A 26130-nucleotide genomic window follows, 5' to 3' on the forward strand; every position below is an offset into this window, starting at 1 on the left:
TGAAATTTTATACTAAGCAAATAATTGCACTCTTTTTAAAGACCCCATTTGCTAGATACTGATGTAAGTAGCAGTAATCAGCTACTCATAAACGGTTTTGTACATTTATTCCTGCGAGATGATATCTTAAAGATTTGATGAGGGTGGTAAAGGGGGGTGCTTGCACGAAAAAAACGTGAAATAAGACATAATTTCTCGTTGAACGTGAAATAATTTCTGTAATGAACGTTGCACGAAAAATATATACTTTTATTTGAACCTTTTGTGACTGAGTCAATGTCTTCTTGTATATATTAACTCTTTGTTTTACTTGATATTCCCGATTTAGTATACACATTTATGATATAATTGGTTTTCGGCTTTTAAAAAAGTATTTCTTGACGATCACTGCCAAGTGTTTGAATTTTATTTGAAAAATCACGATGCACGTAAAATTAAATAAGCAGAACACGTTGAACGAGGCACCCGACTTTCACGACTGAACGTCAAATAAAAAAGTAAAAACACGTTGAACGTGAAATAAAAAACGGCGATCACGTTGCACGAAAATAACCCTTTACCACCCTCTTTGATACTTCAGCTCTCTCTCTCTCTCTCTCTCTCTATCTCTCTCTCTCTCTCTCTCTCTCAATTCATTTTAAAGTAAATATAATGCATATGCATGTCCCCGTGAATCTACACATACAATTTCAGAATACGAATGCAAGGGTATACTATGTTCAGTTATATACAGAACACCAGAAAGATAACCATTAAATGATGTTCAATCATACTATCCGAAATAGTTATCAAAGGTACCAGGATTATAATATAATGCGCCAGACGCGCGTTTCTTTTACATAAGACTCATCAGTGACGCTCAGATCAAAATAGTTAAAAGCCAAACAAGTAACAGGTTGAAGAGCATTGACCTAAACTTCCAAATATTTGTACCGAAATTATTACTTGGCAAATAACGCATAGTGTTTCGTCTTATTTTTCTATATATTAAACAAGTCAGTAATTGAAAAGTGTTCAAAAACCAAATGTATACTATTTCAGGAGAAAAAGATAGTCATGGACTTCATTTTGTATTTCCGGTCTGGCACCTTGATGGTGCCACACAGTTTCAAGTTGATATATTTGGAGATGAAACAGATGTGAATGGCGAAATAATTAACTATTCGAATGGCACAAATCCGGAGACGGCTACATTAGCAGGCGTTTATGGACCGCATACCGTTAAAGATCAACCTGTCATGCAGGTGATTCGTATAAAATCTTATTCTGAGGTATCAGCTTCATTGATTATGTGGAAAGGAAGTAAAGCCGTATCAACATTGTTGTATCCAGTTGATATGTGGGGACTTGAGTATCATGCTGCCAGTTATTGTCCTAACGATTGCACTTCCTACTGTTTTATAACTTCAGCATACAGTAACACAAACGTGAAAATTGTGTTTAAAACGAATAATTTTACTGCTACAATTATAAAGTTAGATGGTTCTATTATTGAAACAAATAAATTATTTATTAATCTCAAAATTGAAGAATATACTTATGCTAAAATCGAATCTGCTGAGGATTTGACAGGTACCTATATAAAGGCAGATAATCCAATTTCTGTCATATGTGGATCAACGTTTGAAAACAGTGAAATTGCCGAACAGATTATTCCTGTGCAATTTTACCAAACCGGACTGTTTACAAACATTTTTCAGTTATATGATACAAGGCACACGTACAGAGTTCGAATTATGGGATCAGAGCAGTTCACTGTTTGTGAAGTTCGTTCAAACGGAAAAGAAAACTTTGCACATTTAGTATTCATAAAAGCTGCCGGTGACTTTTATGAATTACAAAAAAGTAGCTATGATAGCGTTGAATCCATTTCATGTAATCTTCCTGTTTTTGTATGGAGTGTCATTTTCAAAGATACTGAGATTAGTTTAATGATAATTAATCCATCCAATGAGCAAACGGCAAACAGATACATATGGAAAAGTGTTGGAAACCTTCCTTTAGATTTGTATGGGTTCTCAACGAAGGCATTGGAAGTCTCATTTACAATTGAGAATGATCAAGGGGGACCATCACATACAATGCAACTCAGCCAAGATGTTCCATTAAAGGGTCTTCTGACAGACACCCGATATTCGGTTACATCAGATGACGATTTCTTTCTGTGGTTTGTCAATATAATAGACGATGCTATTGGAACTAGTATTGGAATGAAATTTAATGAACAAGAAGTATGTTGTTAGCTTCCTCATGTAAAGCTTTCATTCCTTGCCCGACTTTTGTTATACTTTTTTGTCCCGTTTTGGTTTGTAAAAAGCTCTTCATCTTTTAACAAGGTTTGAATTTTTAAATATTTTCGCATCAAGCATCACTTAAGCCACATTAATTGTCGAGATGCGTTAAAACAATGGTACAGTTAATGTTATTTCATTCTAGCAAACTCTATAATAAACTCATCATAGCTATCAGGATTTACAGTTTGTACGCCAGATCGACGCACATTTCGCCTCAAAAGACTCATAAGTGACTCTTGGATCAAAAAAATTAAAAGAATCATTTCAAGTACAAAGTTGAAAAGTATTGTTGATCCAATTGAATATTTTTTTTCTTATAAAAATAGACATTTTGCTATCAAACCATAATGTTCTGATATAGATATTCTGTTTTGTTGATATTATGATTTTTACTGGTTTTAGTTCAAAAAGTATTTGTATATTTTTACTTGTTTATAAATAATCATATACTAAAATTGAGAATGGAAATGGGGAATGTGTCAAAGAGACAACAACCCGACCATAGAAAAAGCAACAGCAGAAGGTCACCAACAGGTTTTCAATGTAGCGAGAAATTCCCCCACCCGGAGGCGTCCCTCAGCTGCATGGCCCCTAAACAAATATATACTAGTTCAGTGATAATGAACCCCATACTAATTTCCAAATTGTACACAAGAAACTAAAATTAAAATAATACAAGACTAACAAAGGCCAGAGGCTCCTGACTTGGGATAGGCGCAAAAATGTGGCGGGGTTAAACATGTTTATGAGATCTCAACCCTCCCCTATACCTACACTATATAAATTGGTGTCTCCAATTTTAATCATTTTCATGAATCATGTGTAATAATATTTTTAGTTAGCCTTTTCTTATTTCAACATTTGCCATTTTCCATCTATTCATTGATTTATTTATTATCAATATGATTCAGGTCTGCACTTTACATAATTTAGAGGACCCAGATTGTGATGGTCTGACCAAAGAAGAGATTTGTACAGTAAAAGGTTACAACTTTAGTAAGTAAATTTATAAGATATGTTGAGGTATACTCTTTAAAGTATATTGAAAACTTGAATACATTTTGATTCAATAATTTCCGTATCATGTAATTTAATAACACGAGTAACACGAAGATAAACACAACGAGTGCCACATTAGGAGCATGATCTGTATACAATTCCAGGGGCACCTTAAATCACCCCCAGTTTTTGCCGGGATTCGTGTTGCTTAGCCCTCAGTTTTCAATGTTGTGTCATGTGTACTATTATTTGTCTGTTTGTCTTTTTCATTTTTAGCAATGGCGTTGTCAATTTGTTTTCGATCTATGAGTTTGACTGTCCCTCTGGTATCTTTCACTCCTCTTTTAGTGATTAGAACCCACGGCAGTATACATATAGTTACTTCAAAATTACTTTTTTATTTTGGCATGATACCTTTATAAAATGGTAACGAATGCAGATTCAGTAATAAGACTTTGTATTCAAATCAATATACGTGTATATGTGTTAACAAAGTTACAAAGGAAACCAATAGGAATAAAACACCAGTAAAACAATTCTGTACTTTCAAGAAACGTTTTGACAACATTTCGCATTCTAATTGGTCCTTAAGTGGCCTTTTGTAATACACAATTCCTGTCCCTTTCCAAAATACCCCGGTACCTTGATATTCCAGTGCCTGTCGACATTTATTTTCCTTAAACGTGGGCTGTCATCTTCCTATTAGATTTATGTTTTTATTTCTTCTCCTTCTGATTTTTGTTTTCTTCAATTAAACGTTGAGAAAGTTACATACAAAAATGCAATGTTTTTATTCATATAAGAATCACCAGTTCTTCAATGTTAGATAAAGACTTTTTGTGTAGTATTTCAATCTAGGCGTCCAGCTCTCACTGAATAACATACGCCAATAGTTTTATCTTTTCAATTCTGTAAAGATCGAGTATATTCATAACATATTTATACGTATTCGAATTGTTGAGGTTCTTTTTTTTTAATTGAACTTTTCACTGGATGTTGCAGTTCCTGAAAAATATCTTCTTCAAAATAACACGTTCATACCTGACTATGATCTAGATGGGAATTATGATGAAGACTGTGCTTTTACGCTACCAGGTATATGTATTTATTATTTATCATACGATCATTCTTTAGCTATTTTCATATATGTATGTACATATTCAAGTTAATCAAAATTAATTTCTCAAGTATCAATGAAGTAGTATACATATTTGTTTAAGGGCCAGTTGAGGGACGCCTCCGGGTGCGGAAGTTTCTCGCTGCTTTGGAGACCCATTGATGGCCTTTGGCTGTGTTCTACTCTATGATCGGGTCGTTGTCGCTTTGACACATTCCCCATATCCATTCTCAATTCTAAGTAAGAAGAAATTAAGAAAAAAATCAAATCCATAAGTTATCGAAGTACATATAAGACTTTAAACTCGAGAATAATAAGAAACAATTAATTCAAAGCAGATAACACTACTCAGAAAACAAATGATTAAAGAACACAAACCCCTACATAAACCGGATTGAACTTAAATACTTGAATGTGCTGTTGTTCCATATCAATTTGTGGCATGCAGCATGTTGCTTCTGACAAGCAATAACATTTTCTAAGGTTGGTTTCTTATTCCTTATTCTTTACCTTTTCCTTATTCCTTATTCCTTATTCCTTATTCCTTATTTATTCGTTACGTAAGAAATAATTCATGGCAGCCGTAGATTTGTTTTCTTTTAACCATGGGTTGGGCATTTATATTCGATTTTTTTTTTACCCTGAGCGTTACCCCGGGGTATCAAGTTACACTGAAAAAAAACTGAAATTATGTAATAATTATGCTTTTTTAAACTTGTCACTATTCAAAAGTATTTAGAAAGCACGACAATTTGAGGCAAATTGAGATTTTGATGCTATTACATACATGATTTTCAATTAATAAGAACATAGACAGATTTTTTTTAAATGATATCTTCTTCTTGTGATGAGAATTCTAGTTGCACAGTTTTATTGAAAATAAGTGCAAATTAAAGAGACAGCTACATACAAAAGTAATATTTTTCTAAAGGGTTAATATTTTTATGGCTCAATTGTTGACATTTAGGTAGAATATGTGTGAAATGAACTTTTGGTGAAAAGATTTTCAAAAAATGTTCATTTTAAATGAATCTATACTTCTTTTCCTGTCTGTGGCACTGCATGGTTAATTGAAATTTCTATATTTGGGTTAAAAATTTGTTTAAAAAGTAGAATTTTTCTAAAACTGTCCTTCTTGACAAGGATTTTTGTGATTAGGTGTGACAAATAATCAATATTCTTACCAAAAACACCAACTTGAATATTCAATTTGTTTTTTCTTGAATTTTATTTCAAATTTTATATGCATTGGTGTGTCAAGTACAGTCTAAAAACCATGATATAGTAGGCATGTATAAAGACCAGTATAGCCAAAAAAGAGAAAGGTTTGGTCTTTCTTGTGTTCAGATAGTTGTATTGTAGCAAATTCTTCAATATGAAAAAGTTTTTGGTAGTTTTTCAATTTTGACTTACAACAAGAGGCCCACTTGGGTAGATTTCATTGAAAAAAAGGGGGAGGGGTAAACTATTGAATGTGCTTCAATCAAACAGAAAGAAAAAAAAATAATAGACAAGAATACTCTTCTAGCTTCACAGTATCCAAATAATAAGAAAACATTCATAAAGATAGACTAAAATGAGATTTACAGATCATTTGATAGACATGACTGATTTCCAAATTTTGCCTGTTTTCAGAAAGGGGTACTGCTTTAGTAGTTGGGTTATTTTTATTAATACAGCCAAGAAGTTCTTTAAATAGCATTTTTTATGTTGAAATATGGCTACTTTATGAAACTAAGTAAATGATTTATTTTTTTAAGACATGTCATTATTGTTATAGGTACCAGTCTTGTATTACAACTCCAGTTTCCGGTGCATGTCAAAACATGGAGGGAAACAAAATAGTGCATTTTTTATTGAATTTTTTATTTGGACTCAATTTTTTTGTGTTTGATTATAGGTTTATGCTGAATTGAAACATATATATAGACTTAAAAAAAAATCTTTCGTCTTTTGGGGATATCAATCCAGGAAGGTGGGAGGATATCATGTTTACTGGAAGTGGTGCGGCCTAGTAAAAACAGCAAACAGAAAGTAGAAAAAAAATGTTTTGACTTCAGGGTTACGTAACTTTTTATTCTTCGTGGCAAGACCCCCTTTTTTCGATTAAATCACAATCACATTAGTACATACATCATATGAACATGAAATTTTTTTTTCTATGTAGCATTTGTTATTTTTTTTATTTCAAAGATCAGCTGTTTAACATATAAGCCTATGGAGCAGTCAATTACAAGACTGCAACCTTAAGAAGTCTAAAATCAAATTTTGATTTTAAAAATATTGATTAAGAAAAATATTTTACAGAATGTTATACGCCAAATATTATCCATGGTTCAGCTAACAGCGACCAGACCTACGTAACATCAAAGATCACAGACCTTTCCTGTCATGATTCGTTTACGCCTGCGTCTACTGTAGACGAGATTACATGCTATGCAAATGGAAGTTGGGCTCCTGAGTTCATTTGCCAACGAGGTAAAAATGTCGTTGCCATTTATTTGACTTTTCAAAAAATAGTTACTACTAGTAAACGATATGGTCTTGTTTTCTCTAAATTGAAAACGCAAATATAACTTTTTAGCTCACCTGGCCAGAAGGGCCAAGTGAGCTTTTCTCATCACTTTGCGTCCGTTGTCCGTCGTCGTCGTCGTTAACTTTTTACACTTTGAGCTTTTTCTAGAGAACCACTGAATGGAAACCAAACATAGCATGAATGTTCCTTATGAGGTGCTGACCAAGTGTTGTTACTCTGTAGCCGATCCATCATCCAAGATGGCCGTCAGCGGGGGAATTAGTTTAACATAGTACCCTATGTGAAATGCATACAAATGACTTCTTTTAGAGAACCACTAAATGGAATGAAACCAAACATAGCATGAATGTTCCTTATGATGTGCTTACCAAGTCTTATTACTTTGTAGTCGATCCATCATCCAAGATGGCCGCCAGCGGGGGAATTAGTTTAACATAGGACCCTATGGGAAATGCAAACAAATGACTTCTTTTAGAGAACCACTGAATGAAATGAAATCAAACATAGCATGAATGTTCCTTATGAGGAGCTGACCAAGTGTTGTTACTTTGTAGCCAATCCATCACCCAAGATGGCCGCCAGCGGGGGACTTAGTTTAACATAGGACCTTATGGGAAATGCATACAAATGACTTCTCTTAGAGAACCACTGAATGGAATGAAACCAAGCATAGCATGAATGTTCCTTATGAGGTGCTGACCAAGTGTTGTTACTTTGCAGCCGATCCATCATCCAAGATGGCCGTCAGCGGGGGAATTAGTTTAACATAGTACCCTATGTGAAATGCATACAAATGACTTCTTTTAGAGAACCACTAAATGGAATGAAACCAAACAAAGCAGGGGGCTTTGATTTACAAAGGACCCTATGGGTAATGCATACACATGTCTTCACCTAGAGAACCACTGAATGGAATGAAACCAAACATAGCATGAATGTTCCTTTCCTTAGGAGGTGCTGGCCAAGTGTTGTTACTTTGTAGCCAAATTTTATCTTTTTTATATGATTTCAAAAACCGAATAGAGTCAGGTGAACAATACAGGCTCTTGAGAGCCTCTAGTTTAAATTGAACATTCGTCCAGAATCTTCCAAACCAAATATTTAAAACCAAGGACGCTTAAGAAGAAGAACAATTGAAAAGCTCTATGACCAATAGGGGCCTTAAAATAACAGATATCACTATCTAACGTTAACTTTCACTGAGAGATATGGCACCTTAGGTTCATTTACGAAGAATTTACAAAGGTATATTAATTTCATTCCCGTACCAAAAGAACTGACTTCTGATCTATTGATGCGTCTGCGACTAATCGTCCACAACAGCGGTTTAACTCATTGCTAAGCTATAAAAAACGAAATAACACTTTAAATCTGTATGCGGTTTTTTTTAACATTTAACGTCATCAGAAAAATAAAATCATAAAAATACTGAACTCCAGAAAAATTCAAAACAGAATTTCCATTATCAAATGACAACAAACATCAAACGAATAAACAGCAACAACAAAATATTTAAAAGCCAAGGATGTTTAACTATGTTGCGTTTTGTGTACTATTGTTTGTCTATTGATCTTCATTGACAGTCGTCTCACCGGACATAGAACAGTTAACTTGATATTTTTCATTCATTCCATTTATTTTAGACTGTTCTGATCAGGAATTTAGTAATTCAAAAGCAGTCCATAATAGCTCTTTCGCCATCGGCACCACCGTCACCATGGAGTGTATCGAAGGATATACATTAAAGGGAGATAATAATATAACATGTCTAGAAAATTCTACATGGGGGTCAATTAAGTTTGAATGCTTAGCAGGTTAGTTTCATCAAATTAAATGTCTTGTTTAAAACAATGAGTCTGCGATAATTGAAAAAAAAGTTGTATCAATTTGACACCACAATGTTATCTATTTACCAAATGCTTAGAATCAAGACACACTTCATATCATTCAGAGGAAAGAAAATATCACATAACATTATAAAGCTCAGCAAACCATGACCATAATATATATTAAATCTTTATGGATATTTGTAAGGCCACTTTCGTGGTGAAAAGACGAAATAAACAAAAGAGACAACTATGTGAAAACAAAGTTATTACGAATTCTAACACTTTGAAAAACCAGTGACCTCAGTTGGCCTTTGATAGTAAGAACCAGATTCTTCTCTACAGTGGCATCTTTAATTTTGCTTATAAATAAAGTGAAATGTTCTGTTTTGTAAAGTGACACGAAAAGAGGGTGGTCATAAAAAAAAATTGTTGACACTCCTTAAATAAAAAAAAACCCAAATAATTGCATTCTTTGAATGTCCCTCTGGTCTCTCTTGCATCTCCCTATCCATACTTACCGTATATATGTTCTTGAATATCCTTTCAGTTCTTGCTTTAATAAACATTTAAAAAATCAGCTTATCAAAACACTGGATTTGATGTATTTGCACAAATCATGTACTCTGAGTTCTGAGTAAAGTTTGACGATGGAAAGTCCGGTATCGTATATATTTATCATAAATAGCATTTCGCCATTCCTCATTCATATTAACCTCTGTTATAACGATTCTATCAAACTATTTAAATTTTATGTGTTCGTTTCAAAACAAAATGTGTATGTAAAATTAATTAACACTACTGAAAGTTTAAGCAGGCGATCACCTTAAAGACGTACCTTGGTTTTAAAGATGGAGTACAACACAATGTATTTGTAAAGGCAAATCATATACAATATAATATTTTTATTGAAATTTTAGTTATACATTTGCGTAAATAGTAAGTTTATTTCTGAATACGCAGTACAATCAGACTGTAATGATTGTTTTCCTCTTGCATTTTTGCATATGTTGTGTTGAATATAATATTTGCATTAATCATCAAATAAAAGATGAAATAAAAAACACAAGATGACTCATTGTGTTAAACCTTTTATATCTAATGATACTGTACTGAAATGCATTTATTTATTTAAACATATTTATTTATAGTGGATTGGGAAACAAGTTCTGCAACTTATATTAATCCCTTTCCACTTTGCGGGTGCGAGTGCTACCTTGTAGCGGCATTAGCCTGCTCTTTTTCGAAATCTACAAGGGTGTCTTTAACGTGCAATAGATATGGCTCTCTCTTAACACGGGTCAGCCATTTATCGTCCCCTTCCGACGGACTATCATCGTTTCCTAAAGATCATACTCGCAAATGGTGTCAAGGGAGAGCCGAAAATTCAGTCCCTGAAATTTTCATCCCGAACGGGAATCGAACCAGGAACCTTTGTGAAAGTAGACCGATGCACTAACTACTACACCACGGCTCTCTGAAATGCATACCTATAGTAACCCTTATGGAAATATAAGCCCTCTGGCACATAGTTGCGGTAGCAGTATGGCTATGCTGCGGCTTTGTTGCTGCAAACTGTTGCGGCTTCGATGCAACGATAGCATATTTCGTATGCAAATTAGTTTTCTGGCACCATAATTGCGGCTATATTCTGGCACCGTTGCGGCAATATTCTGGCATCATGTTGCGGCACTGATGCGGCTATAGCGTATTTCGTATGCAAATTAGTTTTCTGGCATTATTGTGGCGCTGTTGCGGCGCTAATACGGCTATATTCTTGCATCATTTTAGTGACAAAACATGCGAATAGGCCGTGCTTTGTATAAAATGTATTGTGCCGGCAAAAACAAGTTGTCAATGCATATATATGACATGCATTCATGCATTATAAATTTGTATGCACAGGTACATAAAATAATTGTCAGCGGTATCTGCATAAAAAATAATGAAAATTTTTAATGTGCCGTAAGTTTAGCAAATAATAGTGTGTTATTTACCAAACTACAAGTATGCAATTAAACTGCTGCAAAAAAAACCCCACAAACTTCACCGATACATGTATAGTGAACTCAGATGAGGCCATGTTATTGAAATACACAATGCAAGATTGATCTTTTCTATACATGCAATTACTTGATATGAGTTTACTTACAAGTCTTCAAATCTTCAAAAAAAACCCAACTAGAACACCAAATTCTTCAATACAATTATAATCACAAGCAACATGGTGGATTTCTAACACACTAGAACAGGGAATAGCTAAAAACGCTGGAAGTGACATCATCAAATTTTCTTTCTATATTGTGGTGCTCATTAATTTTGAAAGGAATTAGTGTCGCAATGATGCCAGAACAATGCCGCTAGCAGCATCATCCGGCACTACTCCGGCAACAATCCTCTGGCAACCTGATTAGGTTGCAGCTTTAAAGCCGCAACGCTGCGGCAATGCTGCAGCAACATTTTAAATTTCATAAGGGAAGTTTAAAATGAATGGGAGTGGTATCTTAAGCTCGTACCTTTTCAGAGGCTTATTTCATTATTCTTTCAATTTTATGCAATATATTACCTATTGTGTATTTTGCATTCTTTACATTTTAGCACCTCATTTTTGTATTTAAATTGGTTATTCTTTTTGTTATAACTATTTTTATCCCTTTATTCACTTTTCCGTAAAACCCTTCTTTTTCGTCAGGTTTTTCTTTCATGTTATGCATGGTTCTATGGTCATGATTGCACTCCACTGCTTTCATTAGATACTAAATGGCAGCAAAGAAATGATTGAGTGTATATTGATAATTATTAACAAGTCGCATTATACTACTACAGAAATAATATCATAATCTCTTAGTTGCTGTAGACGTTGATTGCCCCCCTTTCGGAAAAATTTGGTCGATTATATAGGGAATAAATGAAGTTTGACTGGATAGGACCCCCTTAGGTCAGTCAGCGCCCCCCCCTCCCCTATGAAAAGTTCTGGATCCGCCACCGTACTTAACACTTTTCTAATTTCTACTTACAGACTGTGGCGACCCTAGCGATGACTACACCAACTCAGCCATCCTTGTCAATTCTTCATGGGCTGTTAATAGTACAATTGAAATGGACTGTCAAGAGGGATTCGCATTGATTGGTGAAAAGACTTTAAAATGTCATGAAAATTCAACATGGACACAGAATGCATTCTTTTGCAAAGAAGGTTCCACTTTATTATAAAAAGAAATATTACGCTAATGTATTGAGGGGAAAATATATTGAATGCTTTTTTAACTCGAGCAAGCCAAACATTATGTTCTGTAAAAATGTGTTTTCTGTTAACTGTTTTCATGATGTTGGTATAAAGGAGGTTTTCTACTCAGTTTCAAAATAACAAGCTTTTCATAACACTAGTATATATTAAAAGGAGATTAATAAAGGAACCCTTAGGTCAGTCAGCGCCCCCCCCCCCCCCCCTATGAAAAGTTCTGGATCCGCCACCGTACTTAACACTTTTCTAATTTCTACTTACAGACTGTGGCGACCCTAGCGATGACTACACCAACTCAGCCATCCTTGTCAATTCTTCATGGGCTGTTAATAGTACAATTGAAATGGACTGTCAAGAGGGATTCGCATTGATTGGTGAAAAGACTTTAAAATGTCATGAAAATTCAACATGGACACAGAATGCATTCTTTTGCAAAGAAGGTTCCACTTTATTATAAAAAGAAATATTACGCTAATGTATTGAGGGGAAAATATATTGAATGCTTTTTTAACTCGAGCAAGCCAAACATTATGTTCTGTAAAAATGTGTTTTCTGTTAACTGTTTTCATGATGTTGGTATAAAGGAGGTTTTCTACTCAGTTTCAAAATAACAAGCTTTTCATAACACTAGTATATATTAAAAGGAGATTAATAAAGGAACCCTTAGGTCAGTCAGCGCCCCCCCCCCCCCCCCCCCCTATGAAAAGTTCTGGATCCGCCACCGTACTTAACACTTTTCTAATTTCTACTTACAGACTGTGGCGACCCTAGCGATGACTACACCAACTCAGCCATCCTTGTCAATTCTTCATGGGCTGTTAATAGTACAATTGAAATGGACTGTCAAGAGGGATTCGCATTGATTGGTGGAAAGACTTTAAAATGTCATGAAAATTCAACATGGACACAGAATGCATTCTTTTGCAAAGAAGGTTCCACTTTATTATAAAAAGAAATATTACGCTAATGTATTGAGGGGAAAATATATTGAATGCTTTTTTAACTCGAGCAAGCCAAACATTATGTTCTGTAAAAATGTGTTTTCTGTTAACTGTTTTCATGATGTTGGTATAAAGGAGGTTTTCTACTCAGTTTCAAAATAACAAGCTTTTCATAACACTAGTATATATTAAAAGGAGATTAATAAAGGAACCCTTAGGTCAGTCAGCGCCCCCCCCCCCTATGAAAAGTTCTGGATCCGCCACCGTACTTAACACTTTTCTAATTTCTACTTACAGACTGTGGCGACCCTAGCGATGACTACACCAACTCAGCCATCCTTGTCAATTCTTCATGGGCTGTTAATAGTACAATTGAAATGGACTGTCAAGAGGGATTCGCATTGATTGGTGAAAAGACTTTAAAATGTCATGAAAATTCAACATGGACACAGAATGCATTCTTTTGCAAAGAAGGTTCCACTTTATTATAAAAAGAAATATTACGCTAATGTATTGAGGGGAAAATATATTGAATGCTTTTTTAACTCGAGCAAGCCAAACATTATGTTCTGTAAAAATGTGTTTTCTGTTAACTGTTTTCATGATGTTGGTATAAAGGAGGTTTTCTACTCAGTTTCAAAATAACAAGCTTTTCATAACACTAGTATATATTAAAAGGAGATTAATAAAGGAACCCTTAGGTCAGTCAGCGCCCCCCCCCCCCCCTATGAAAAGTTCTGGATCCGCCACCGTACTTAACACTTTTCTAATTTCTACTTACAGACTGTGGCGACCCTAGCGATGACTACACCAACTCAGCCATCCTTGTCAATTCTTCATGGGCTGTTAATAGTACAATTGAAATGGACTGTCAAGAGGGATTCGCATTGATTGGTGAAAAGACTTTAAAATGTCATGAAAATTCAACATGGACACAGAATGCATTCTTTTGCAAAGAAGGTTACACTTTATTACATACAAAAATCCTACTTTAATGTGTTTCGAAAAGAATATATTGAATTTTCTTTTAAACTGACGCAAGCCAAACAGTATGTTTAGTACAAAAGATGTGTTTTCTGTTAACTGTGTTGATGATGTTTGAAATTAAGTAGTACAGTGAAAATCATGGGTCAATATTTTACAATATTGATAACTTGTATATCTTCTTCATGCAAAGCATTCTTGGCCTCGAGCATCACTTTTATAGAGATATTTATTGTCGAAATAGGCATTCTGTTGCAGTACAATTGGTTATGTTATTTCAGTACATACAATATGTCATGATGCATATGGGTAGTAATATATCACAACAACTCTATCTTTTAATCGATATTTTTATATTGCTAACTTATCGCTATTTTGGTTATTTTTTTTTTATCTTGCTACTTGATTGAGGTGAAAAATTATCGCTAGAAATTATAGGCGCAATTGCCGTTGTCAAAGTAAACAGTAAGGCGTCATACGCACAATAGCAATAAACAAATTATCAATTATATTTCAAACTGAATGATGTTATTCAGCCTCTATGGTCGGGTTGTTGTCTCTTTGACACATTCCCCATTTCCATTCTCGATTTTATGTTTCTATGGTCATGATTGCACCCCACTGTTTCATTAGATATTAAAATTGGAACGTTTTAGTGAATATGGAAAAGATAAATATATCACATTATACTACTACAGAAGTAAAATCATGATCTCTCAGTTGATGCGGACAGGGATATCTGTGAATACTTTATCACTTTTCTAATTTCTACTTTTAGACTGTGGCGACCCTAGAGATGACTACAACAACTCAGCCATCCTTGTCAATTCTTCATGGGCTGTTAATAGTACAATTGAAATGGACTGTCAAGAGGGATTCGCATTGATTGGTGAAAAGACTTTAAAATGTCATGAAAATTCAACATGGACACAGAATGCATTCTCTTGCAAAGAAGGTTCCACTTTATTATAAAAAGAAATATTACGCTAATGTATTGAGGGGAAAATATATTGAATGCTTTTTTAACTCGAGCAAGCCAAACATTATGTTCTGTAAAAATGTGTTTTCTGTTAACTGTTTTCATGATGTTGGTATAAAGGAGGTTTTCTACTCAGTTTCAAAATAACAAGCTTTTCATAACACTAGTATATATTAAAAGGAGATTAATAAAGGAACCAAAAGAGCAAAACAAATATATAGGTTAATGTGCTTGTTTCGAAATATGAACTGGTGAAATTATAGCGTGAAAATATTCTGTCTTGATTTTTCATAGAGCTCTTCATTATTGACAAGATTAACTTAGCTCTCAAAAAACTATTAGAAATAACAAAGATTTTATAAGACTTGTACAGATGACTTATAATTACACATATAAAAGATTTATAAAGAGAAAAATGGGGGTCAATGGGCAAAGTTTTGTAAGGCAACCATATGGATAAAAGCAGAGGATTCCGAAAATCTGACAAAAATTCAAGAACATGACAAGCGAACATCCTTAAGTAGTGCAGGGAAAATGAAGGGAAATATTTTAAAATAATGATTATCTCTTATTTATGCGAAGCGCTAATTTCTTGTCTTATTTGGTTTCCAAATTAGATCGTTTCTTTGTTTGGTCCGTTCTTCAATGTTTGTATTATGGTATAGATTTTCAAATATTTTGGCATCGAGGATAACTCTACAGACATTAATTGTCGAATTGCGTATGTTGGTACTGGTTATGTAATTTAAGTACTTACAATTTGTCCTGATCTAATTTTTTTATATTGCTTACTTATCGCTATTTAGGTTTGTTGTTTTGAAATTTTTTATATCTTGCTACTTGCTTGGGATGTATTATAACTAGAAATTAAGGGTGCACTTGCCGTTGTCAAAGTGAACAGTAACGATTTCATATATAGGCACAATAGCAATAAACAGATTATCAATTGTCTTTCAAGTTCAATGATGTTTCTCAGCCCACATCTCATCTCAGGGATGACGCCCTTTATTAAAATTACAGCCGAGAAACACCTTTTTTTTCTTTAAACCGTCGATAGTTTATAAATACTGCTTGTTCATCATCATTATCATATCTTGTGAGAGGTTTAGCTAGCAGAGTTCAGTATTTTGGGGGTTTTACATTTTTATGGAAAGATTATCTAATCACGATTTGAAGTAATTTATGGCAACAATAGTTTTCTGATTCTCATCTTAGTCAAATCTCGGAAATCGATTAGAAAATACAATAAAAGACAATAAAAATAAGCAATCGCATTGACATATCAAAGCAAACGCGAGATAATTGACTTTGAATAATGTCTTATCGCTCAATACAAATACAAAATACGTTCGATACTTTCATAAATTAGAATTTATGCATCTAGTATGTTGCAATATGATAAAATTGTCGACGTACATCCAATGTCTGTAAAATAACCTTTTTAGGCCACATTTGAACTAACAATATGTAACAAGTAAAGAGCAATATATGAGCAATGAGTCGTCTTAATTGGGGTTTAACAGGTTTGAAACCATCAGGTGAATACATAAAGCAGCATTAAAAGTGTCATGTCTTTATTTTGAGTTTTTGAAAACATTGTTTCTAAGCTAAATAGACTGGACATTCCCGCAACTACTTTGTAAAAGAATGTTCCTTCGATTTGATGTGTACAGTTTACAAAAGGGTAAGTGTTGTGTTCCTCCATATCTGTTATGAGGTTTAGTACAATGTCTATGTATAAATCATAAAACATGCATGTGGTCTTTAACTACTTATTGAAAATGAAATCTTGACCTCCGTCTATAATTTTCAATTATTTAAGTTATCCCAAAGTAAAAACTATATCACTACTAAGAATGTAAGAATGTATATTAAAACAACATTAAAAAACTTGTTATTCGCTTAGGTTGTGATGATCCATCAGCATTTGTCAAATACTCTGCTTTGCATGACCCTTTAAAGCCAAGAGAACACGGTTCATCTCACAAAATGATTTGCACGGACGGATATTCTGTTAAAGGAAATGCATCGATGACCTGTTTGGATGATTCAACTTGGACTTCTCCTAAATTTTCATGCGTTGAAGGTAAGAACTCGTGCAGGTAGGTAGAACATATTTTATGTATAAAACATATTTACACCTGTAGACATCGATCAATTTAATCGACAATAAGCTGCGATATTACGATGAGAAAAGACCACTGCGATTACTAGCTGTGCAACACAATTGGTTATAGCAATATGTTTCCTCTCTGGAACACCAAAGTTCACTTTTGATATTTAAAGGAGTTCGTGTAGGAGTTCTTATCACAAGCAGAAAACCCAAGTCGTATTTGGCACAACCTTTTTCAACATTTGATCCTCAGAGCTGTACAACTTTGTCGCCTTTTTTTGACTTTCGAACTTTTATATCTGGGCGTCACTGGTAAGTCTTGTGTGGACGAGGCGTGTTTTGACGTATTGAATTTTAAACCTGATGCCTTTTGTTATCTATTATTCGTGTGTTTCTTTGCCTAATACGTTCTCCTATTTATTTGTATTGTAGTCCTGTAATATTATGTTGTCATTTTAATGTTATATTTAACAATGCCATTAAAGTGCGAGGTTTGGCATGCCACAAAACCAGGTTCAACCCACCATGTTTTTCTTTAGAAATGTCCTGTACCAAGTCAGGAAAATGGCCATTGTTATCTCATAGTTCGTTTCTGTGTGTGTAACATTTTATCGCTGTGTTTCCGTTGTGTCGTTTGTTTTCTCCTATATTTGAGTGTGAATTCACATTACTATAAGACGTGTCACGGTACTTTTCTATCCCAAATTCATGTATTTGGTTTTGATGTTATATTTGTTATTCTCATCGGATTTTGTCTAATGCTTAGTCCGTTGCTGTGTGTGTTACATTTTAATGTTGTGTCGTTGTTCTCTTATATTTAATGCGTTTCCCTCAGTTTTAGTTTGCTACCCCGATTTTGTTTTTTTGTCCATAGATTTACGAGTTTTGAACAGCGGTATACTACTGTTGCCTTTATTTTTTTTTTGTTTTCCGTTAGTGTTTTGTATTTTAATGATGTGCTTTTTGTTTCTATTTATTACTGTCTTTCCTCCGAATATGTATCAACAGATTCGAACAGGGTAAACACGACGAATGTCGCTTACACATTAGGCAATGGTGGCCTTTTCGAGGTATCCGTGAGCATACCATATTTTTGTCTAGAACGTAATGATAAAGTTTTAGTTTACAATGTAATAGTTGTGGATTGTTGTTTTGTTGTTCATTCTTGTTCTTTTTGGTCAGCATTTGTCTTTTTTTCTCCGCCTTCTAGTTTTGATTGACCTCATATATTTAATATAGTTCATTTAGGTCGAGGATTTGAAGTTTGAAGATTTACATTGTCGCTACAAAATTACAAGAAAGACAAAAGATACCAGAGGAACATTCAACGCACAAATCGAAAACAAATAGTACACAAAGAAATCTAAAGACTGAGCAAGATAACCCTACCAAAGAGTTGGGATTATTTTAGGTGTTTCAGAAGGGTAATGTTTGGGTAAAATCTGTATAAATGATTGTTGATGATGTTTCATTACATCCCTAATACTAATGGTTTCAAACTAATACACTATGCTCATTTTCAATTTTTCAATACCATACTTGGGGAAAGCAATCTTCACAAACAAATCCAAATGTAGATTTACAACTTGCAAAAGTATTCACATCTTTAAACAAGTACTATTAAGAGGGGGCAGGACCTTTTTCGAGACGTCAGGATCGGGTGTTTTTAAGCGCGGGATTTCGGGATTGATCTTTTCGGGATCCTGGAATTTTTTTTCGGATTTTGGGATGTTAGGATTTAAATTTCTTTAAATTCGGGACCTTGGGATTTTATGTTTTTAGGCTCGGGATTAAGACCTCTCCGACCCCCCCCCCCCCCCCCCCCCCCACCTTAATAAAAATTTCTCATTGCCTAAACCAATTCGATAATTTGCCATTTAATTATCAGATTGTTTCTTTTCTTACATAGGATGTAATGATCCAAGGCTGTCAACAGAACACTCATACATTGAGGATTACAAAGAAGGAACACCATTCCTTCCCGATATGACAATTATAATGAAATGTAAAAGACATTCAACAAAACTTGGTATTGGAAAGATGACATGTCTAGACAATAAACAATGGACACGTAATATATCATGCATAAAAGGTAAAAACATATATTTACTAGGTATGTTCCAAAACATTATTATTTCTAAAATTTTGTTCTGAAACTGAGTTCAATATTAGCAATATTGCGCGAACAACGAAAATAGAATTTCAGCAATGACGAAAATTGTGCTCTGAAAAAAAAGTAAAATTGCAAACTTTTCTATGAAACATTTTCAAATATTGAATACAAACACAAAAAAGTCATTTTAGAATTGCTGAGTTTATTGTTTTTATTTTTTAAAATTTGAAAAAGGGAAGTTAATGTTCCCAAAATCACATGTGTTTCTTTTTTTTCGTAAATCCTTTGGTTTTTTTTTTTAAATATATCAATATGTTTTAGTTACCAACCTTTTTGGTTGAGAATGCTTATCCTAAAAAGAACGTAATATCATTGAAATATGTACAACTGAACTTAAAGCATGCATAACACCTTTATAATTTTAGAACCTGGGAAGAAAAATTTATTTAAACAATGTCATGATTAAAAGTGATTTTTTTAAAGGGTCTTTTTTGTAATATAGAATCACTAAGAATATAAGAATGCAATTATTTATTTGAGAAACAGAAGACATTCCTTTCTTAAATAAAAAAAAAATATGAACTCCTGTTTACAAATATAGTGTCAATGCTTCTGCTGATAGCATCAATTTAAAACAAATGTTTCCATTGAAAGAAAAACGAAAAGAGAAAAAAAACGTGGAATGTATCGTAATGTGAATCATGACTGCAGTCCAGTAGGCGCATTGCAATAAAAATAATCTAAATGAACGAAATGTAATTAAGAAACACGTTACTAAGTAAGACTCGTATTTTGATAGAAAACGTTATCTTTTTATAACATGACTATCTAGATGTTGCTTAATATATCTATATATATTTCGGACATTAAAATGCTCTTCATTACAAAATATTATACTGTAGATTCATTCCTATTCGTTGGATACCAATTATCGTGGGTATCGTAGGTAAAGTTGAATCACGATTTCAAATGTTCTAAGCAGTATATATTTTTCTATAAGCATTGCATGTAATGATTGACAAAATCACGACATCAAATATCCACGAAAGTACAAGTTTTCCTCGATCAACGCAAACTGATACCAACGGAAATAAATGAAAAGTAGAATTACAAAATTAACGAAATCCGAGGAAAATTAAAAACAAAAAGTCCCTAATCAAATGGCAAAATCAAAGACACACCAAACGAATGGATAACTGTCATATTACTGACTTAGTACAGGCATTTTAAACCTGGTTTTATGCTGCATGAATGAACAATTAGTTAAAAATGTTTTTTTCATTTGAAAATAATATTCTAATACTTTCAGATTTTATATCATCCGGGACCCTCTTTTATCTTTTTACGTAACATGTCGATTATACTGTAAAATGTTTCACGTTATGTTCTGGTGGCAAAAATTATAAACAACTAGCAGAAATAAAATATCGTGTAAAAGTTAAAGCTTTTGATTATTCCGAACGACTTACCCCTTCACGTTATACATTAAGAGTATTATCCCCTTGAACATTGCTTTACACCGTTTAGATATTCACTGATTGGTTTTAAAAACGAGTTTGAGTCCAAAAAAGAGGGGCGAAAGATACCAGGGAAACAGTCAAACTCATAAATCGAAAATAAACTGACAACTGCATGGCTGCAAATGAAAAAGACAAACAGACAAATAATAATACACAAAAAACAACATCAAAAACTAAAGACGAACCCAACTAAAAACTGGGGGTCAAGTATCCTGACTGCATACAGGCATACATATGGAACACTGAAAATACATAGAGGTTTGAACATAAGAGTAAGAAATCTGAATTTGTGTGTATCATGTCAGAAAATACATTCATGTTTATCCTTTGTGCATTTGTTTTGTTTAGATTGTCCTGATCCTCGAACTTTCTTTTCTATTCCCCTTGCCATGGTGAGAGGTTTCACAGATGAATCTTCAAGAGCCTATGGAGTAACTTACGATTTTAGATGTAGACTGTTCTACACCTTATATGGAGATGGGCGTATCGAGTGCCTGAAAAACTCCTCATGGAATAATGTAAACATTTCATGCAAAAGTATGCATTTTTTTAGTTTGCACTGACTTAAAAGAAGTAAATGGAAATTATAATCGGTACATGAAAAACCGCATTAGTGTATGAACTTTTTTATATGGCCAATATCAGTGGCAATTTGCTATACAATGCGGGTTTGTTCTTAGCCAATTAAATCGTAATATGTTTGTCAGAAGAGGAATAAATAAACATAAATAGACATTTGTCTCTTTTGAACATATAGCTCATCAAGTGTCTATTAAGGTGTTACCTAACACTACAGGGAGATAACTCTGTAAAATCAGCTAAACGTTTTAATTACGTTGTGTTGTGAAGGGAATATTAAGCTTCTCAATGATCAAAATAAGTGTTTGTCAAACTGCTATAAACCAGTGTGTAATTTTTTGGATAAAACAGTTGGTTCAAATTTTTTGATTTTTTTACATTTTTGTCAAAGAGTCAAAGTAAAGATTTTGTCAAAATTTTATGAAAATTAAACGAGCCAAATTAATTTTAGTTAAAGTGTTGGGTACAACCTTAATTTGCGTTCAAACTAGTATCATGATGAAATCAAATACAATTAAACTCTGAGGATACCAAAAGTATAAACTGTTAGTTTTATTGTACATTCGAAAAGTGAGGGGAAAAAATGGAGTTTTGTTTCATAAATTGGATACAGATAAATTTGATTCATTGGATCAGATCTGAGGGAATATTTCATTTTGTTTGTTTCAGCTTGTAAGTGTCCTTGTCGAAGACGTGGTAATCCACGACATGACAATGTAACGAAAGAGACATACAAAGAAATTGCAGACGAAACGAAAAAGGAAATAGCGGTGGACAAGAAAGCTACAGCAGTGAGCTTTAGAAGAAAGAACAGCGCAACTGATGAGAGACCAGAGGCAAGGAATATAGGCGCTGTTGGTATTGTGATGCTTAGTGTTGTACTAGGAGCAATTGTACTGGCTGATCTTTTATCATTGAAGATATATATTCAGAATTACTTAAGAAGAGCAAGTGGACAATAGAATACTAATGACCATCAAATATTTGAAGAGAAAAATTGATGAATATAGTTTTCACAAGTATACTTAATTGATTAATGACATCAAAATAAAAGCAATCATATCTGAATACAGTTCTTAGAATATGTATGTTTACTCGTCGTTTTTGGAAAGATTTAAATTGTTGGAGGTTGCTGTGATCTGTTGTATTGTTCAATATATTTTGGTATTTTGGTATTTCACAATTTTTTATTTATCAGACCTTTTTATAATGTTGCTTTTTTTGCTGTATGTACATGTTTGACTGTAAATCAAAAATGTCATAAGAGACCATTGATGCTAAGGGATAGTGATGGTTGAAGAGGGCAGTTTTTATGATAAATTGTAAAATATTGTCACAAATCCGGAAAGTTTTTAATGTGTATATATTATAATAACTATTTATATAGTATTGATATAAATATCTTAACTTATCATTTTAGTATTCAGTGCTTCTAAGGAGAAAGGAGTATCCAGAAAAAAGATGTGTACATAGCTTTATTGACATGATGTATAGTTTTTTTATTTCTTAAATTTGGTGTATGTCTCAAGATTTTTTTTATGATCTGTATGTTTGATGTAAATTCACATATTGATGCATTTCAGTTGAAAGTTTCCTTTTGAATTTTCAACCAGTAGTAAAAGTTAGGCATTTCTTCTCATTGTTTTAAATGAGATTAAACACATTCTTATTGTATCGATGTATCTTAAAAAATATTTCAATATACGTGATTATTTTAAACACAGGGTGTTACTTGAATGGAATGTATGTCTTTTAGACTCTTTCATGGAAAATTTTCACTACCTTGAATTTCTTACATACCCAGCAATTTTATGTTTCCTTTTTTATGTTAGGGGTGAAAAGATATGAATTGGAAAAGAACTTGGGTTTTGGGTCTTGCATTTTTCCAATTTGGAATTTGTTTTAAATATCTATGATACGATGATTCTTACAATTAAAGCAGTTATAACAGTGAAAACGATTAGATAATAACATACTAGATTACGGATGCATTATATGGTTCGCTACTGACCCCCTACGGATCCATAGAGGGTTAGTAAAATCCATAGGGGGTGAGGCCGAAGGACGAATTTCCTATGGATTTTATTTACCCTCTATGGATCCGTAGGTGGTCAGTAGTTAACCGTTTAACGAATTTATCGCACGCAGGACTTTTCTGCTGCGTTTTGTTGAAAAAAAATAAACAATGAAACACAACAAAATTAATAGATGACGTCACCATTAACGCGTCATGAACCCCCTATGAAATCTACCAACCCCCTACGGTCTCATAGGGGGTCACCACGTGATGGCGTTTAACCAATTTACCCGCGGTGCGATAACAAGAATTAAGTTTAAAAAAAAACGATACTGTTCACTCCATGCCAGTCTGTACACAAAGGGGTCGTAGTTTGTAAGTATGTACTTCCAGGCAAACGTTTTGGATCAATACTCAAGTGCCAGAATATTCGTTGGAAATTATTTTGATTAACAAAACATTTTGGAAAACTTCCTATAAGTCTTATGGCTACGTATACCATCCTGCCTATTTTGCCCGACTGTGATATACCTAATCAATCTCCGGCGCAGAGTTCATATCCGTTTCATACATGCTCCGCAATACTGCACTTACATATTGAGTGTAGTGTTACAAAGTATTGAACGGAACGGATATGTGATATCTGCGCCGGAGATTGATACCTAATGTGACCTATGACCATTTGTATCGCCCTAGTATTTTTTATCTTCATTCTCTTTTTTATAAACACATCAAATTGTATTCTATTTTTTTTTTCAAGTATAAGAAATTGACATTAGTCTTCGTTTATTTTTTGTCTTTTCTTCTATCAATAAAACGTTACGCCAATTAATAATGATGAAACTACCTACCCCATTGAAATGCGAGACTAACTTTTAAACCAATTTTTAATATTTCTGCTCCGTCTTTGATAGATATTAGACATGAAAGTTTTCAGTCCATGTGTCTATCCGTTCAATCGTCTCTTCAACTTTCTCACATGAGGTTAAAGGTTTCGTGATCACATTAACCTGAAATTTAGTTCAATTGTTATGCCCCATTTATGGGCATTATGTTTTCTGGTCTGTGCTTCCGTTCGTACGTCCATTCGCACGTCTGTCCCTCTTCAGGTTAAAGTTTTAGATATGATCTAATTTGTTGCTAAATTAGAGATTTTACCCTATTTTCACGGTCCACTGGACATAAAAAATGATAGTGCGGATTGGGAATCCGTTTACTATGGACACATTCTAGTTTTTTCAAATTATGGTTTTAATCCAGATTTGGCGGTTCAACGAACACAGAAATGTTTTTGCCTAAAGCTAAAACCAAAATCTCAAAATCTATCATATAAAGCCTTTTGCATAAACTACAGTTTTATATATATATATATATATATATATATATATATATATATATATATATATATATATATATGGTAATGTCCCAAATTATACCATAGTTTTATAACGAAAATTAATCAAATTGTATGTCCGTTTAGTGATCTGCTCTTATCTAGCTTATAATCTAATGTCAAAGATCCATGAAAGATTTCTAGATTTATGCTTTTAAAAAGAATAAAGGTTATACGTTGTCAGTATGTTATTTATTATACAGTAGTATTGTACAGTGCTTCTCAAAAATTTTCAAAGATATGTTTTTTTTTACATTAATGATGTGTGAAAAGTTGTTTTATTAAGCATTTTTAACGATGTAAAATTGTATATAAATATATTTACACACAAATGATATCTATTTTGTTTCTTTTCTTTTTATATTTTTTTGTTTATTTGATTTCTTTTTTTATGAAAAGTAAGTTAGATTGTCTAAAATCAAGCTATAATACAAACATTGTATTAGTTTACTTTCTTGAAATTCTCGTTTTAAAAATGATCCACAGTTGATATTTTGGCTACTCTTTTTGGTTTATATAAATCTGTAAGAATATGATTATTATTGGCTATTTTTCAACTTAAACAAAGTTCCCATTTCGTTCTTATTTGCATTTTAAGTGTTGAAATCTTCGTTTTCAGTAAAAATTTGTTTTCCTTTTTGCTCCAATACTACTAGTACTAATCATAAATAACGTAATACAATTATAATTCGTATTGAGTTTAATGTTTAAAATCTACTTTAATTAGTGCTTATTAGTGTGTCATATATATACAAACCACTGCATTAAGTATGGTTTAATATTTCTTCTTTAGACGCAGCCTAACTTTGAAAATTCAAACTTTATCTCTTTTTTTGGCAATCATCTCCGAATAGAATTTGTTCTTTCTTTGTTACTTTGTCAGTTATTGTCGCCTCCTTTGTCGCATTATAAATGCGAAATAAGGAGAGAGCACAAAAATTTGACGTCATAACTGAAGATGGACTTAAACAATTGATCAAGCGAAAATATGAGACCTATTAAAACAATGGTTGTCAATTCAAGATTAAGTACTAAGTATTCGTTTGTTTTTTGGGGTTGGGTTTTTTTTTTTTTTTTTTGCTTTTTTCTGATTTTATGTAATGTAGAGCTGAAATTATTTCATTATCTAAGATTATGTCATACGAATTACATGTGTATCTATATTTTAAAATAAAGCTTAATTTAAATCAATAGTATATTTGCATGTTAAATCCTCATCTGAGAAGGCTGATTGATGCTCCCGTGTGATGAATATTAATATAAATCATAATATCCTTACATTTGATGCAAAATGAATGTAAAGGATATAAAACTTATGACTATATACACACTTTAAGTATATATGTTAACATCCCTGTTTATATAAAGGGTTCAAGTTATGGCTTGAAACTGTATACATTGTAATTAGGGTAATATAGAATTACGATCATAGTGGAATGAATGCCAATGATACAACTATCAACCAGAGTTGACGT

General features: G+C 33.1%; 2 protein-coding genes across 2 annotated transcripts in view; both read left to right on the top strand.

Annotated features, from left to right (window-relative positions):
- LOC143043028 (uncharacterized) overlaps nucleotides 1–12965 on the top strand; it is a 38900-nt gene extending 25935 nt beyond the window's left edge. The window contains exons 7-14 of the mRNA XM_076215526.1: nucleotides 1042–2231; nucleotides 3206–3290; nucleotides 4296–4388; nucleotides 6718–6888; nucleotides 8590–8760; nucleotides 11792–11968; nucleotides 12280–12456; nucleotides 12772–12965. Of these exons, the coding sequence (XP_076071641.1) occupies nucleotides 1042–2231; nucleotides 3206–3290; nucleotides 4296–4388; nucleotides 6718–6888; nucleotides 8590–8760; nucleotides 11792–11968; nucleotides 12280–12456; nucleotides 12772–12965 (2258 nt within the window). The remainder of the gene's footprint in view (nucleotides 1–1041; nucleotides 2232–3205; nucleotides 3291–4295; nucleotides 4389–6717; nucleotides 6889–8589; nucleotides 8761–11791; nucleotides 11969–12279; nucleotides 12457–12771) is intronic.
- LOC143041924 (complement receptor type 2-like) lies at nucleotides 12895–24657 on the top strand. Its single transcript, XM_076214069.1, has 8 exons — nucleotides 12895–12948; nucleotides 13255–13431; nucleotides 13741–13917; nucleotides 14720–14896; nucleotides 16827–17006; nucleotides 18943–19125; nucleotides 21015–21203; nucleotides 21915–24657. The coding sequence occupies exons 2-8, from the start codon at nucleotides 13335–13337 to the stop codon at nucleotides 22205–22207; spliced, it is 1296 nt and encodes a 431-aa protein (XP_076070184.1). The 5' UTR covers nucleotides 12895–12948; nucleotides 13255–13334; the 3' UTR covers nucleotides 22208–24657.
- The last annotated feature ends 1473 nt before the right edge of the window (nucleotides 24658–26130 follow it).

The sequence above is a fragment of the Mytilus galloprovincialis genome, chromosome 8 (assembly GCF_965363235.1).
Source record: "Mytilus galloprovincialis chromosome 8, xbMytGall1.hap1.1, whole genome shotgun sequence".
NCBI classification, from domain to species: Eukaryota; Metazoa; Mollusca; class Bivalvia; order Mytilida; family Mytilidae; genus Mytilus; species Mytilus galloprovincialis.

Bases quoted from the DNA above. Each gene is read 5' to 3' on its own strand.
- LOC143041924 (XM_076214069.1), top strand. From the start codon at position 13,335: ATGGACTGTCAAGAGGGATTCGCATTGATTGGTGAAAAGACTTTAAAA. The intron at 13,432-13,740 runs GTTCCACTTTAT...TTCTACTTACAG, and splicing joins TGCATTCTTTTGCAAAGAAG to ACTGTGGCGACCCTAGCGAT. The intron at 14,897-16,826 runs GTTCCACTTTAT...TTATTCGCTTAG, and splicing joins TGCATTCTCTTGCAAAGAAG to GTTGTGATGATCCATCAGCA.